Source organism: Notechis scutatus, chromosome 2 (genome assembly GCF_049901735.1).
Source record: "Notechis scutatus isolate UNSWTSFEM ecotype Mainland chromosome 2, rNotScu1.2, whole genome shotgun sequence".
Taxonomy (NCBI): Eukaryota; Metazoa; Chordata; class Lepidosauria; order Squamata; family Elapidae; genus Notechis; species Notechis scutatus.
The window spans coordinates 145,200,945-145,215,722 of NC_142010.1; the positions used below are offsets into that span (position 1 = coordinate 145,200,945).

Below are 14,778 nucleotides of genomic sequence, written 5' to 3' on the forward strand. Positions count from 1 at the left end.
TTTGTTTCAGCTTCAACTCTTTATTGCCCTGGCCTGATAAATGATCTAGGGGAAAAAGAATTGGTGTGAACTTCTTCTGGCTGCAGGGCTGCCTTCTGTTGATAATTTTTATGGACTGGCTGTATTTAGGTAGCTCTGGCCATGAGGAATAATATGCCCATAGCAAGAACCTTACTCATGCCTCAGTTCTGCCACCTCCACTCTCTGAAATTATTTGGTTCCTTTGGTGATTTGAATTTTCTCTCTTTCAGACTAATACGCCACTCAAAAGTATGTAATATTCCATCTTTTGCTTTCCCCCCCTAAATTAACCAACCAACCCCCTAAAATCTGTACAAAAATTTGTTTTTTGGGGGCAATGAATTTCAGAAGCATAAATCTTGGATGTCCAAAGGTTGTCAGAAAGTTGCCAGGAGGCCACCAGTGGCCCTGTGAACTATGGGTCACTCATCCATGCTGTATTATCATACAATTAAGCCAAATCATATTCAGGGCAAACAACTACAATTTGCTTCCCACTTAATTTAGCCTTCTTTCTCTTGCTATTCTCCTTCCCAGGCCAGATTTTATGTAGTAAGCTTCAACAGATGGCATTCAAGTCAGAGGTGGTATTCAGCAGGTTTTGACTAGTTCTGGAAAACCAGTAGCAGAAATTTTGAGTAGTTCAGAGAACTGGAAAATACCACCTCTGACTGGAGATTTTACGGTATCCTTCCCCTGCCATGCCCACCATGCCACGCCCACAGAACCGGTAGTAAAAAAAAAAATTGAATCCCACCACTGATTCAAGGGTATTTTACAGGGTTACCATATGTCAGTTGTAAAAAAACCCAAAGGATGGATTTGATAGGAAACATACCTCCATCTGCTGTCTATTCAGAGTTTTGTAGCCCAGGCTTTAGCCTTAGGGTTCTATTAAGTGTATTGACGGCAATAAAATAAACCCACTTCTAGGTAGAAAGTGTAATTATAAGACCAGAGCTAGTTATTTATCATTAAATAAAGATCTCTCATGGAATGTATTCCTATTTATTTATTACATTTGTATCTCACTGCCATTAGTTCACTCCTGCTTTGGAGGCCCTTCCATGAGTTTGAGCTTTCCAACTCCATGATCTTGTCGCTTTGTCCCCCCAAAAAGAGGAAAAGTTGGAAAAGGAAAAAATTCAAGAAGAGTGTGTCAATATTTTTGCCTTTTTTAAAAAAAAAATAAACAAAATAATGGTGTTAATTAGGCCTGGCTCTTGAGTCATAGCTCTGGAAGACATTGCATTAGCTTTGGGAAGGCTGTAGTCATTTTAGTTTGCATCCAAATGGAAACCATGTTTCTCCAACAATACGGCCTCCACCAATAGGAAGGCCCAGCATGATTTCTAGCCATGAGGTGAAATTACGCTCCGCCCCCCAAATTTAGGCCTATTCCAACCATGCTTTTCCCCGCCATTTCTCACATCGTTTGTTAGAACTGCACGAGGTGAAGAGAAATGGGCGGGGGAAGGGCGGGGGGGATGGGGAGAAAACTTGTCTTTAGGAGTGCCCTGCAGGTAGCCTAGGCTAGAATACCCCGATAGCCGATAGAAGCTCCCTGAAGGCAGAGTCCCCAGCCGCTTCAGGGCGTGGCGTGGCTACCCATGTCCCCTCGCCTTTAGGACAGTCTCTTTCGGGTGATGCAAGCTCCCCAAATGCAGTCACCAGCTACTTCAATTGGCTGGTAGAAGCGGCCTCTCAGCGAGGGGAGTGTGTGTGTGCCACGCCACGCCCCGAAGCGACTGGGGACTCTGCCTTCAAGGGAGCTTCGATTGGCCGGTAGAAGCGGCCTCGGAGCGAGCGCACACACACTCCCCTCGCCGCGAGGCTGCTTCTATCGGCAGATGAAAGCTCCCTTGAAGGCAGAGTCCTCAGCCGCTTCAGGGCGAGGCATGGCTGCCCATGTCCCCTCGCCTTTAGGCAGTCTCTTTTGGGCAATGGAAACTCCCCAAATGCACAATCAGCCGGTAGAAGCGGCCTCGGGGAGAGCACACACACACACACACACACTCCCCTCGCCATGAGGCCGTTTCTATCGGCAGACGAAAGCTCCCTTGAAGGCAGAGTTCCCAGCTGCTTCAGGGCGTGGCGTGGCTACCCATGTCCCCTCGCCTTTAGGGCAGTCTCTTTCGGGCAGTGGAGACTCCCCAAATGCAGTCACCAGCCACTTCGATCGGCTGGTAGAAGCGGCCTCGGGGTGAGCGCACACACATACACACACTTTCCTCGCCACGAGGCCGCTTCTTTCGGCAGATGAAAGCTCCCTTGAAGGCAGAGTCCCCAGCCGCTTCAAGGCGTGGCACACACACACTCCCTCGCTGTGAGGCCGCTTCTACCGGCCGATTGAAGTAGCTGGTGACTGCATTTGGGGAGCTTCCATCGCCCGAAAGAGACTGCCTAAAGGCGAGGGGACATGGGCAGCCACGCCTCGCCCTGAAGCGGCTGGGGACTCTGCCTTCAAGGGAGCTTTCGTCTGCCGAAAGAAGCGACCTCGCTGCGAGCGGAGTGTGTGTGTGTGTGCGCTCGCCTCGAGGCCGCTTCTACCGGCCGATCGAAGTGGCTGGTGACTGCATTTGGGAGCTTCCATCTCCCGAAAGAGACTGCCTAAAGGCGAGGGGACACGGACAGCCACGCCACGCCCTGAAGCAGCTGGGGACTCTGCCTTCGGAGAGCTTTCGTCGGCCAATAGAAGTGGCCTCGCGGCGAGGTACGTGCGTATGGGCCGCTCTAGGTGGGGGAGGAAATTAAGTCACCCCCAAAAAGACGGCCTATCCATTTTTTCAGGGGTCAAAAAAAAAAAATAAGGCCCAGCCTTATTTTGTGAGAAACACGGTAGATACAGATGGCTTTGTAAACAGTAATTATCCCATTTTTTTATTTAGATTGGATCTGTATATAACTAAGTGGGCCCTAGGAATCTTTTTTTAGTTAGAGCAGTTTCATCTAAGTACATTTTTATGCATAGACAGAAACATTCCTAAAACCTTCCATGAAGTGTGAAAAAATATGAATAGTCAAAATACAAACATTCATGAAGGTGTGGTGTCAAAATCTGAAAATAGTGGGGATATTGTCATGATCTGAAGACCACCCATTTGAATGGGTGCCTAATATCAACATACTTGCAGAAAGAGTGGATGGAGCTAGGTTTGTTCCTCTACCTGTTATCTTGCAGATTTGGAGACACAACCATTCACAGACATATATAACGCTTCTAATTTCTGAAATATTACAAGAGGAATATCAATTATCTAAAACTATGTACATTAAACTATTTATTGGAGTCATTATTTGATGCATGGGCTTGAGCAGTTTCTGCAATTTTGGTATCAGTAGTTTTTAAAAGAGTTGGGAATTTTTTTGTTTAAGTTAAACCAACAATAAAAAATGAACAAGACAACATTTGACAAAAATAATTTTTTTTGTATGCTTTAAGAAATTAAAAGTTTGCATAGTTGGAGACACTTCCCTGCAGGTGAATGGGTAAGCATGGAATAGGAAGACAAGGACATGTACTATCCTCTAATGACATCTTTGGTGTGAGGAACCGAGGTTCTTGTTTGCTTGTTGTTTGCACTGTCCAAGTTTACACTGTATATTAAACAAGGCAGGTGGTTCCATGGCAGAGAGTTGAAATGTTCAGGTTCATAGGACACACTACACCATAAAGTACTTCTTGGGTTTGGCTTAAGGCAAAGGTGTCAACCTCGATTGTGTCCTGGGCCAGATCGTGTCGTATCATAATGGTTTTTTTGCTTTTGTGGAGCCGGGGTGGGCATGGCTTGTGTGTGACGTATCTGGGCCGCCAGTTTGACAGGCCTAGCTTAAAGTGTGAACCCAATTAGAGTAGCCTATCCAAACCATGGGTTAGCATTATTTCATAAATCAATATGAAAAAGTGCTTCCCAAGCACAGAAACCCTTGGCTATTAAACATCACCAGAGAACAACTCTCAATGCTTTGACTCTGGGGAATTTCTCACAATAATGGCACAGGTACAGCATAGCACTGCTTTCAGGCAACACTGCTTTATTGAATTGTACAATGAATCAGCCCAATCCCTTTCTCGGTAACCTCCCACTTCAAAATAAAATGATGACACTGAAGCTGCACCAGGAGGTCTGCCACACCAGGAGATCATCAACGCTTCAATGTTTTAGTTTCGCTGGTCTCCGACACCACTTTGCCATCCACAATTTTGGTGGAGTGAATCTTCTGAGACACTTGCATGGTGCTTTCCAGTAAAGCATCTTTCAGGCTGAAGGAAGAAAGATTTGGGTAATGAACAAAAGTCCCTTTCTACATTTGATATTGGAACTTAATTATCTCACATATGTTACTGGTCTAGCTTGATAAGTTCCAAGCTGCATATTATGGGCAAGAAATGATTGGATTCTCTTGGATAAATCACTGTATATATTCTAGAATGTTAAAGTACATTATCCTAAGTCAAGAGTCCTCAAACTTGGCAACTTGAAGACTTGTGGACTTCAGCTCTTAGAATTCCTCAGCCAGCTATGCTGGCTGGAGAATTCTGGGACTTGAAGTCCACAAGTCTTCAAGTTGCCAAGTTTGGAGACCTCTGTCCTAAGATAATATTCCCTGCCAGGCATGTAAGAGTAAGTGGTAATTATAACCTCAAGGTACTTGGAAAGCATCAAGTTGGAGCAGGTTGCAAAAAAGCAACATTACAAAATTACGCACCCAGTTAGGTGTCAGGTTACTAAGGCTGCTCTACTTTCCTCTACTTTCTATGTAATACTGAGCACTGTAAATATTAATTTGTTCTTTTCAGGCCCAGGTGTGACTGGTTTTGGCATGTAAAGGATCCGTATTCCAAAGCCAAATCTACTGTTACAGGCCATACATTATTTCTCAATCATGACAACTTTAAGATCTGTCTGGCCTGGGAGTTCTGGAAGTTGAACACATATCTTAAAAGTTGCTGAGCTTGAGAAAAACTGGACTATAATATTAAAAAAATGACCTGGACATCAGAGACAGCTTCTCCATAGCTACTTTTAAATATTCCTAACATTTCTGCTGAATTAGTTTCTTAAGGATATTAGTTAGAATTTAATAGAACTAGGGCTACTATACTTAAAACATTTCAATTCAATTCAGCTATGTGTCATATTTCCTTTCGCAAGTTTGATAAAGAGATGGATACACACGTGTGTAAGGGCAATCTAGGTCAGCAATTCTACACGTTACTTAAACTCAAAATTAATCTAAGTAGGCACAGAATATGTCAATGAATTTTTTAGTCTTAAAAACTGAATACCTGTAAGCATAACCATCCTTCACAGAAAAAAATGGCTTTATTTCTATCCCAGCATATCTGAGGTTGTTTGGTAAAAGTGATTGGTGGGTCTTAGAATATGAAAGTTGAAGGATTACTCTGGATGATTTGTGTTTGGCTCCCTAAGTCTATATGACCCATGATAAGGAACGGCACAATCAAAGCCTCCAGGGGGAACTTATACAGATCAAAGCACACAGCTCAATCTCTTTGTCTACTCTAGTCTTGAAGAGGCTATAAAAGTGGACAGGCTTACCTCAATTCATCTCCACCCTCCAGCAGATGCCTATAGGTAGCAATCTCTGTTTCCAGCTTGTCTTTGATGTTCAACAGAGCCTGATAGTCATCTGCCTGGCGCTGGAGGTCATTCCTTAGCTGTGCCAGTTCAGCTTCTGTCCGCAGCAGGATTCCATTCAGATGTTCTATTTGCATTGCATAACGAGACTCCACTTCATGCAGGTTGGCCTCCAGACTGGCTTTCTGTAGGGGGGAGGGGATGACAGAATAAGGAGGAATCACGATCAGGGGTTTACTAAGCCAAAACTCATTCTGGTCTGAGGTAGCATTTCCATACTGCAATATTCCTCATTACCTCCCTATGTGAATCGTTTTGCTTCATTTATGAATCCAGGGTCACCCAACCCTGATCTCTTGTGCAATAATTCTACATTTGCTTGCCTTCTTTCCCAATCCAAATCTAATTCACTTGGTGTTGCATATTGGCTCTGCAGCAGCTTTTTTGGTCATTGAACAAAACAGTTTCTGACCAAGACTCAGTCTCATTTTAAAATTGGTTTCAGTGTTGGAAACATCAGAAGCCAAAATTAAGACTTTGTAATTTTGTTTGCACAACACACTGAGCCCTTGGTTTGTTTGATTTAACTGGTTAAGTATGTCCATCTAACTGCAACTAATTTGATTAACTATGTTTGAAACAAATCCCAGTTTGGCATAATGTGTGAACCCTAACAAGGCCCTTAATCATGCCTTTTCTTCATTCCCATAAAATAACCTCCATCTTAGTATTGTCAAGGGCTGCTGGAAGACAACCATTATCTAAGGCAACACACCTTAGATCCATACCAGCTGATGATAATGGAAGTTGTATACCCCAAACCCCTGCAAAAGACAACACCAAAAGATTGATTTCCATGGAAGCTCCTGCCAACATACCACATTGCGCATAGATTCTAGTTCAATTTCCAATGTTTGGACTGTGCGTCGCAAATCCATAATGGTGGTACGAGCCGTTTCAATTTCTTGGGTATTTTGGTTGATGATGACAGTACTCTCTGTGATCTAGAGGACAAAATGTCAAAGCAGATTACATTACCACCTGAATCTCTCTTTCTTGGCAATTCATTTTGTGGGGTACATAAGGAGTTAAAGAGGTCAGCTTGGATCTGTCTGTTTTAGGAGAAAGCCAGGAAGTACTCTTCTACCTACCTGCTGGCTCCAGTACTTGTCCAAATCCTCAAGATTCTTCTGAGCCAAGGTATCATACTGCGCACGGATCTCAGCCATTATCTTGGCCAGATCCTGTGTTTTGGGAGCATCAACTTCCACGGTCAGACCAGAGTTGGCAATCTGGGCCTGCAAGCTGGTGACTTCCTAAAAGATGCAAAAATAGGAGCATTTGGGGTTAACTTAAGAGTTGAAAAGATATCCTGGAATGATGGCTATCCATGATTGATTGTCAAGCTCTCTTCCACCATAGGCAGTAACTAACTCCCTTCCCTTTAAACTACTGGCACTGTATTTTCTAGAGTTCACTGCTCAGTGCCAATAAAAACTTACATCTTGGTGGTTCTTCTTCATAAAGATCAGCTCTTCCTTGAAGGCCTCGATCTCACCCTCCAACTGCAGGCGGCACATGTTGGTGTCATCAATGACTTTGCGGAGGCCAATGATGTCACTCTCCACTGACTGGCGAATAGCCAGTTCAGCCTCAAACCTGGGCAGTGGGGGGAAAAGGCAGGATTAGATTCCCACAGTAATTGGATTTGTGAAGCAAAAGCGTAGTTGGGTATTATGCTGATGACAATGGGTTACTGGGAAAGAACCAGAGCTTTATAGAAGCTATATCCCAGCTAGGGAATACTTGAATAAGATTGATTTATTCTTTTGTGCTCTTGCCCATCTACCATATTAGTAATGTCAAAATAAATAAGCAACATCAAAATAAATACAAGCTAAGGATAGGAGGAAAATATGTAGAATTCAAGAGCTGTTGACTTTAATCATTTATAATCCCTTTCATGACATATATAGTTTTTAATTTGTATTAGCCCTTCTTTTTCTAAAAGCTTTCCTTATTCCTTTAAAACTTGAGTTGTAATCCAGACTAGCTGGAAGAACATTACATTGCCTAACCCTGTGCTTTGCCTATTAACGCTTGGGTTGTGTTCCATGGGCTGGCTGCTGGACAGGATTCCAGAGCCAGTTAGTGAACTGCGATGAAAATACTCACTTGACACGGAAGTCATCAGCAGCCAAACGAGCATTATCAATCTGCAGGACAACGCGAGCATTTTCTACAGACTGATCAAAGATCTGAAGAGAGGAGACACACATGGAGGATTCATAAATATTTGAATTGCCAATCAAAAAAAAAGGGGGGCACTCTGGCATGGCACCTGTAACAGCATAAATTAATTGGCGGAAAGCCACAGAAAAAGCTTATCCCACCACAGACTCAGTGGACTCAGATTTGTGCCCATCCAGATGCTACAAAAAGCAGTTTCTATAGCAGTTGCTAAACCTGGTTTCTCCATACACTCTTGGACTGAGATTCCCCGATGGAGTGGAAGAATTAAAATATCCAGACACTACTTTCCAGGCTTTATAGTAACCAGACCTGAAACTTCCTCTTTGTTTGTTTTTAATTATTATTTTATTTAGGGAAGGCTAGTGCAATCTGAACCTACAGGTTTTCAGCCAGTCTACAGAGTTTCCATTGTTTGCCTAAGCCATCCCAGGTGCAACTCACCTTCCCAGTTCCCAAGGCAACAGGGAGACCAAGATTCTTAAAGGAGAAACTGCCTGCTTTGATCAAGCGGCTTCTCAGGTGCCTTCACTTTTCCTAATCTGTGTCTCCAAGACATGCTTAAGCACCCAGAAACCAGAAGTTCTATTTCCAGGCAATATTGCAACAAATCTGTAAATTAAATTACTTTGAGCAGACCAGGGAAATATTGCATTCCATTATGTAAAGTTTTCAAACGCGCTAATTTTGCTGGGCTCTACAGCTGCTTTTCAAGGAGTAGGGGGACAATATTATTCAGCTATCGGGATCATTTCTTTAGAAGTGCATTTTCACCCCCTTGTTCTTCTCATGGATGTTAAGCATTAATAATTTTTCTGGGATTAGAAGCTGACATTGTGAGACACTTTAGCCTAGCCCTCCTTTTTTTGCTGTTGGCAGAACTGACCAATTTAGCAGTTATTCCTTAGCAGCAATAATATAAGGCAAACCCTTAAGGTCCCAAAGAGATGCACATGGGCTCTCTGCCTTAAGTAATTTGTTGCTTTGGAATTGATTCTGCGATGATGGCCATTTTGTGAATAGGCAAGCCTTCCACGGATGGAACCCAGAATATCCAAATCACAAATTCTAGATGCGTGTCCTTCCTTCTGTCAAGAATTTGGAAGACCTTAATTCAAAGTTTGTTTACAGTATTTGCCAGTGTCCCTTATGGGAACTTCCACTTCCACTTAATTTTATAGCCACAGACCTCCTTGAATAAAGGACATTCAAAAGCTAACAGGGCTCCTGTGCCTTAAACAGCTGAATGGAAAGACTAAATTTCAGCAGCTATTAAAGATGAAGGAATCCTGATATTTACAGTGACCTGCCTCTAAATATGTAGAAGTGCAGCCATGAGCCCCCAGACTTCGTCAGGGCTCAGGAAAACTACCCACAAGATTATAATCTCAGTAAAGAACCCTAACAGTCGGGTGTCCGAACCTGAATTTCCAATGAGCCAGGTAACCAAGCTGTTTTCTTATTTGTACCTCCCAGTAAAAACTAATTTTCTATTGCCAATTGATTAGGGAGAGAGAAGGGATGTGGAAAAAAAGATAAACAGGCCTAGCCCAGTTTTGATTTATAGCCGACTTGCCCTCAAGTATACAGGAAAAGTCAGATTCCTTAAAACAACCTAGTAGAAACAGTGCTATTGTCTTCATGTTCCTTTAAGGCAGGGGTCCTCAACCACCGGGCCGCGGACCGGTACGCAAAGAATTTTTTTTTTTAAAAAAATGGCGGCTTTCTTCACCTTCGGTGAATGCTGCTGGGATCGGGGATCAAGGACACAAATGAAAGAAGGGGAGGGAGGAAGCAACCGAAGCCTGTCCTTCTCTCTGGGTCAGCTCTCTCAGTCGCTCTCTCGCTCCTCCACCAGCACAGGAAGAAACTGCTTCAAAGAAGCGGGGGGCTTTTCCTGTCGCCGCAGCTTCCCTGAAGCGCCCGTTTCTCCCCCACCCCACCCCGTCCGCCCGCCCGCGCTGGGGTTCAACCCAGTGCTCCGTTCTCTGCCTGCCTGCCTTCGTTAATGGTTGAATCGGAACAGCTTCGGCTGAGTAAAAGAGGCGAATAGTTATTATTCTCAGCCGAAGCTGCTCCCAAACAACCAGAAACTAAGGCAGGCAGGCAGGCAGGCAGAACGGGACACTGTGGATTGAAGAGAGGGTGGGAGTGGGGGTGGGAGTGGGGGTGAAACGGGCGCTTCGGAATAGCTGCGGCGACAGGAAAAGCCCCCCCCCCCGCTTCTTTGAAGCAGTTTCTTCCTTGGATGGTGGAGCAGCGAGAGAGCGAAGCCTCCTTCTCTTCTCTCCCCCCCCCCTCCTTGCAAAAATTTTCTGCTTGAAACCGGTCCCTGGTACAAAAAGGTTGGGGACCACTGCTTTAAGGCAGTGGTCCCCAACCTTTTTGTACCAGGGACCGGTTTCAAGCAGAAACATTTTTCAAGGACCGGGGGAGGAGAGAATCCGACTTTGGTAGTTTGCTTGCAGACGTTCATTACCTGACTAGGTAACATCTGATGTTGTTACCTAGTCGGGTAATAAACGTCTGCCAGCAAACCACCAAGTTCAGGAGCGCCTCGGCCCTGCCTCCCTCAGCCCCATCCCTCAGGTGTCTCCTCCTCAGGTGTCTGCCTCGTTCCTCTCTCAGTCACTCTATCGCTCCTACAGCAGCCCAGGAAGAAACTGCTTCAAAGAAGCCGGGGTGGGGGTGGGGTGGCTTTCCTGTCGCCGCAGCTTCCCGAGCGCCGTTTCACCCCACCCGCCCGCCCGCCAAGGTTCAATCCACAGTGCTCCGTTCTACCTGCCTGCCTGCCTGCCTTCTTCGTTTCGGAGCAGCTTCGGCTGATAAAAAGAGGCGAATAGTTATTATTCGTCAGCCGAAGCTGCTCCCAAACAACCAGACAGGCAGGCAGGCAGAACGGAGCACTGTGGATTGAACCGCGCGGGCGGGCGGGCGGGCGGGTGGGGGTGAAACGGGCGCTCGGGGAAGCTGCGGCGACAGGAAAAGCCACCCCCCCGCTTCTTTGAAGCAGTTTCTTCTTGGGCTGGTGGAGGAGCGAGAAAGCGACTGAGAGAGCTGAGCCAGAGAGCAGGACAGGCTTCGGTTGCTTCCTCCCTCCCCTTCTTTCATTTGTGTCCTTGATCCCCGATCCCAGCAGCATTCACCGAAAGGCGAAGAAAGCCGCCATTTTTAAAAAAAATTTCTTTGCGGCCCGGTAAAGAGTGCTCTCACGGACACCGTCCCGCCCGGTGGTTGGGGACCCCTGCTTTAAGGGATTCTTACTGATATCTGGCTGGCTGGCCAGAATGGAAAGAGAAAACTGGTTACAAAGGTCATGGCCAAGCTTTGATTTGATTCAGCAGGCCTAACAGAGTCATGATCCTTCCTTAACTTCTAATTAATTGATGGGCCATATATCATGTAATCTTTGAAACTACAAAAGAGGTGGAATCTAAGGATTTTTTTTAAAGGGGGGAACTAGTACTCTTTCCCATATATTCATGGGAAAAGCCATTTAAAAGCCACCAGCCATGGCTTTTAAGAAACCTATTGTTTCTAGCAGACAAAATAAGGGTTCTCTGGAGAATTGGGTATATTCCAGGCAACCATACCTTGAGGTATAACCTACAAAGAGCTTAATTCTGCTCTTTCCTGGTAACAGATCTGCCAGGTGTTATAGAATGGACTTCACTCAAAAAAAAAAAAGGCCCCCATGCATAAAGTGGCTATGCCTGGCTTTGATATGGTGTCAGGTGTTGCTTAAAAAAAAGAACAGGGCATGTAGGAATTAGCTGTTCTGAAAATGCTTCTCAGAAGGAAAAAAAAAGAAAGAAAAAAAAAAAAAGAAAACGAATCTCTTTCCCCCAGGACATTTTTGTATTCTACTTTCTACAGTTGCACCACACCCTCTAATCATTCTTTTGCTCCCTGTGCAGTATATTTGACCTGAACAGGTGCTAAAGCTTTTACCGTTATCTTTATTCCCTTTGTTTGCTAAATGATTTTATACATACATAAAAATGATTCATAAGGAAAAAAAATCCTTTAATCTACTCAAGTCTTTGACAAAGCTCTTTTGAATTCTGTTAGGAAACCACCATTTGGAGCATTCCTGTAAGCTGAACTTCCTCTTTTTCAAAACCACCGCAGCCCAGCCCTTCCCAGCCTGCTGCTCTCTTCAGAGATATTACACTACAAGTCTCACAATCACCAAATTGGAGTCAGTTGTTCTCTCCCATTACTACATTTGCATGAGAAATGTGTCTATTTCTTTCCCAGGTTGGCTTATTTCTTCCTGCTTGGCATTAAGCTGCAGGAATGTTAACTCTTTACCTGAAGGCAGGGAACTCTCTTTACCTGTTCAAGATCTATCCCAGGGTTTAAGTTGGCCTGTTTTTTGTTTTTTTGTTTTGACTTTCTGAAAATAGAGTCAAACTTTTTCATTCCTCTACAATGCTCTAGAGAAGTTCTATATTAGAGGCATTGTGGAACTGTAAATGGGTGGGTACATCAAAGCAACTGGTTGTATTTCTTAGATCTTCAGCCCAAAAGGACATATCGCAAAAGTTACCCTGCAACAAGTAAGATGGGCGGCCAATCAATTTAATAAATATAAAATTAAAAAAGGAGGCACGGCAGAAGAAAATAAAATGCTAGATAAGAGATGAAAAGGTGAAAGCTTTTTTCACAAGGGCAGCAAAATAGATACCTCTGAAACAGCCAAGAGATGTTAATTGGTAGGTTCCTTGTTGCAAAGGGTTGCTGGATGCTATATTTAATATTTCCCAATATAAAGTACATTGAATATTTCTTTGCAACGGCAAAACATAATAAAATGAGCCAATTTATCAGAACTTCACTTATTGCATCTTTCTTTTATGGAAGAAAACCAATCTCTGCTATAATCCTCCCTCCCTCCCCCAGGCTGCATTTCTTCAAGAAAAACTCCACTACTCCTCAGGTATGCAGGTAAATTCTACACGGGTCTGAACTTTTGGCTCCATTCAAACTTCAAAAGGCAAACATGGGAGGTGCCTCCTACATTGGTGCCCATAGCTAGTAAAGCTGCATTGGGTTCTAGTAAACCATTAACCTGAGAAGGCAAGCTGCTGAACTATGAGTAACTGCTTATCAGGTAAGGCAATTAGGGAGGAAAAAAGTATCCTCAGAATCATTTTTCAGGGAGACTGCCCCACTTTCATGTTGGATTCTTATCCAGACTCCCTTTATCTTTTGCTCTCCTTATTGTGTTACTCTTGATAAAAAATATAACACGTGCAAAATTTGCACTTAAAGGGGCCAGAAGGAGAAAAAGTGTCCCAAGTCAGAACTAGAGCGTGAAAGTGAGCAAAAAGACAGTGCTCCCAATTTCAGAAAGTTTCACTTTCTATTAGGAGGGCCTCTGAAATCACCATACTATTCAGAGTTAAAGTGCCTATTACCTCGGTGTCTCTCGCCCGCCCCCCCGAGGTTTTTCTCACCTGGTTCTTCAAATCGTCGATGATATCGAAATAACGGCCCCAGTCTCGGGTGCTAGGCCCTTTCTTTTCGGTGTATTCTCTGATCTGGATCTCCAGATTCCGATTATCGGCTTCCAGGCTGCGCACCTTGTCCAGGTAACTGGCCAGACGGTCGTTCAGGTCTTGCATGGTTTCCTTCTCGTTCTGGACCACCCCAGAACCGGAGAGGTGGATGCTGCTGCTCATCCCTCCGTAGCCCCCTCCGTAGCTCGAGCTTGCTCCATAGCCCCCTCCGTAGCTCGAGCTTGCTCCATAGCCCCCTCCGTAGCTCGAGCCCAGGCTGGAGACTCTGGAGACAGAAATTCTCGAGCCGGAGCCACCGGCTCCAGCATAAACGCTGGCCGCACTGCCCCCGGTACCAAACTTGAGTGGCCTAAAGGAGGTGGAGTAAACGGTGGACTTAGAGAAACTCATGGTACCTGCGAAGGCAAGGAGCAGCAAAGACAAACGGGGGGGATGTGAGAAGTTGAAAAGCACAGCCTACCTCTGGCTTTTATAGCCAGGAGCAGGGGCGGGCCCAACCGGACCCACCTCTCCCACTTGTGGCCAATCCCAAACGCTGAGCTCTGCAAACTTTCTTTCTCGGATTTGCGGCTCGACGCTTCGCCCTTTTGGAAAATCCGCCGAAGGAACTGGGGGGAGCCTGGGCGGCCAAGGGGGCCTGGGTGGGTCCTAACTCCTGCCTTCTGTGGCTGCGAGGTAAATCGGCTTCACGGAAGGTGAAGACGACGCCCTGTCCGCGCCTAACTGCACCATTATTTAACAGCTCTGCAGACATTTCATAGGTGATCGGAATGGGTTACTAGAGCCTGAGGGGGCATGCTATATAACGGAGAGGGGTGGGGGGAAGAGGTGTCCAACCTTGGCAACATGAAGACTTGGGGACAAGTCCACATGGCTGGCTGGGAAATTCTGGGAGTTGAAGTCCCCAAGTCTTTAAAGTTGCCAAGTTTGGAGTCCTCTGTGCTATATAGTTGTGTGTCCAATCTCACTTGGCCAATAAAGAATTCTATTCTATTCGGGGCACATTGAGATCTGAGTAGAATTGAACCTCTTCTGTGTCTCACGAATCTTCCCCAGTAAACCAAGATTGTAGGGGGAGTAAACCCAAGCAAGTCACTGCCTGTACTTTTGGAAGCAAGGTTGATCCGCGGTGGCAACAAAAAGAGTGCCATTTCACTGCCAGTACGTTTGATCCAGGGTTGCTGTAAACATCCTTGATGTGGATTGGGGAAAGGAAGGCATTGAAGTGACCCAGGTTTATCAGCACCGCTATGATAATTTTTTATTTCATAACTTCAGGGTGCTGGATTTTGGGAGGCGCTATTCTAAACATGAAGGTGTTGGATCTTGATATTAAATGAATTTCTATTCAATTTCCCTTCAAAAACTATCACTTTTCA

General features: G+C 44.9%; 1 protein-coding gene across 1 annotated transcript; it reads right to left on the reverse strand.

Moving 5' to 3' along the window:
* Positions 1–4,036: 4,036 nt before the first annotated feature.
* KRT18 (keratin 18) lies at positions 4,037–13,882 on the reverse strand. The gene is made up of 7 exons (XM_026673881.2): positions 13,337–13,882; positions 7,800–7,882; positions 7,127–7,283; positions 6,776–6,940; positions 6,503–6,628; positions 5,586–5,809; positions 4,037–4,285 (listed from the first exon to the last, which is right to left on the reverse strand). Exons 1-7 carry the CDS (start codon positions 13,787–13,789, stop codon positions 4,168–4,170), a joined length of 1,326 nt encoding a protein of 441 aa, XP_026529666.2. The 5' UTR covers positions 13,790–13,882; the 3' UTR covers positions 4,037–4,167.
* Between the last annotated feature and the right edge of the window lie 896 nt (positions 13,883–14,778).